Below are 683 nucleotides of genomic sequence, written 5' to 3'. Positions count from 1 at the left end.
TCTGCTGCAGCTGCTGCTGCAGCAACTTGCTGTCTGCTGCTTCTTGCTGCTGCTGCTCTCGCAGCTGCTTCTGCAGCGCCTCTGCTGCTTTAGACCCCCATCTTTCTTTTTCCTTTAAATGCCTTTTCAGGGTTTTCAGCTGCACACAAACCCTAAACCCTAAACCCTAAACCCTAAACCCTAAACGCTGAAAGCTACGCCTTTCACCATATGTGGGACTTTGCTGAGCGCATTAATTTCTACTCGCAAACCCTAGACCCTAAACCCTAAACCCTAAACCCTAAACGCTGCATTTGAGGTCGTAGGTCTTGAAGTCTTCGCATGAATCCCGACCCTGTAAACCCTAAACCCTAAACCCTAAACCCTAAACTTTGCACTTTTAACCCTAGGCGCTAAACATTGCGCGTCAAGCCCCAAACCCTAAACCCTCAGTTTGATGGCCTAGGCTGCTAGGTTTGAGTGCCAAACCCTAAACCCTAAGCCCTCTTGGGCAAAACCTAGACAGTTTATTTTGCTTCATTTCGAAGTGCCCGAGAGAAATTTTTGCTGCTGAGGGTTTAGGGTTTACGGGGAGCAAGGGAGTTAAACCCCTTAAGAAGGAACAGGTTAAGGGTTTACAAGGGTTTGGGGTTTACAAGTGTTTAGGGTTTCAAGGGTTTAGGGTTTAGGGATTGAAGGGGTCT

At 47.7% G+C, this 683-nt stretch overlaps 1 protein-coding gene across 1 annotated transcript in view; it reads right to left on the bottom strand.

The window, feature by feature from the left end:
• Positions 1-683, bottom strand: part of ETH_00034060 (uncharacterized protein) — a gene marked incomplete at both ends in the record, with an annotated part of 4,404 nt that overhangs the window by 2,817 nt on the left and 904 nt on the right. The window contains 2 exons of the mRNA XM_013373965.1: positions 3-139; positions 280-334. Coding sequence (XP_013229419.1) covers positions 3-139; positions 280-334 — 192 coding nt within the window. The remainder of the gene's footprint in view (positions 1-2; positions 140-279; positions 335-683) is intronic.

The sequence above is a fragment of the Eimeria tenella genome, genomic scaffold (assembly GCF_000499545.2).
Source record: "Eimeria tenella Houghton genomic scaffold, Eth_scaff1851, whole genome shotgun sequence".
Lineage (NCBI taxonomy): Eukaryota > Apicomplexa > Conoidasida > Eucoccidiorida > Eimeriidae > Eimeria > Eimeria tenella.
The sequence above is the reverse complement of the archived record's forward strand: the minus strand, read 5'-3'. Positions and strand labels throughout refer to the sequence as shown.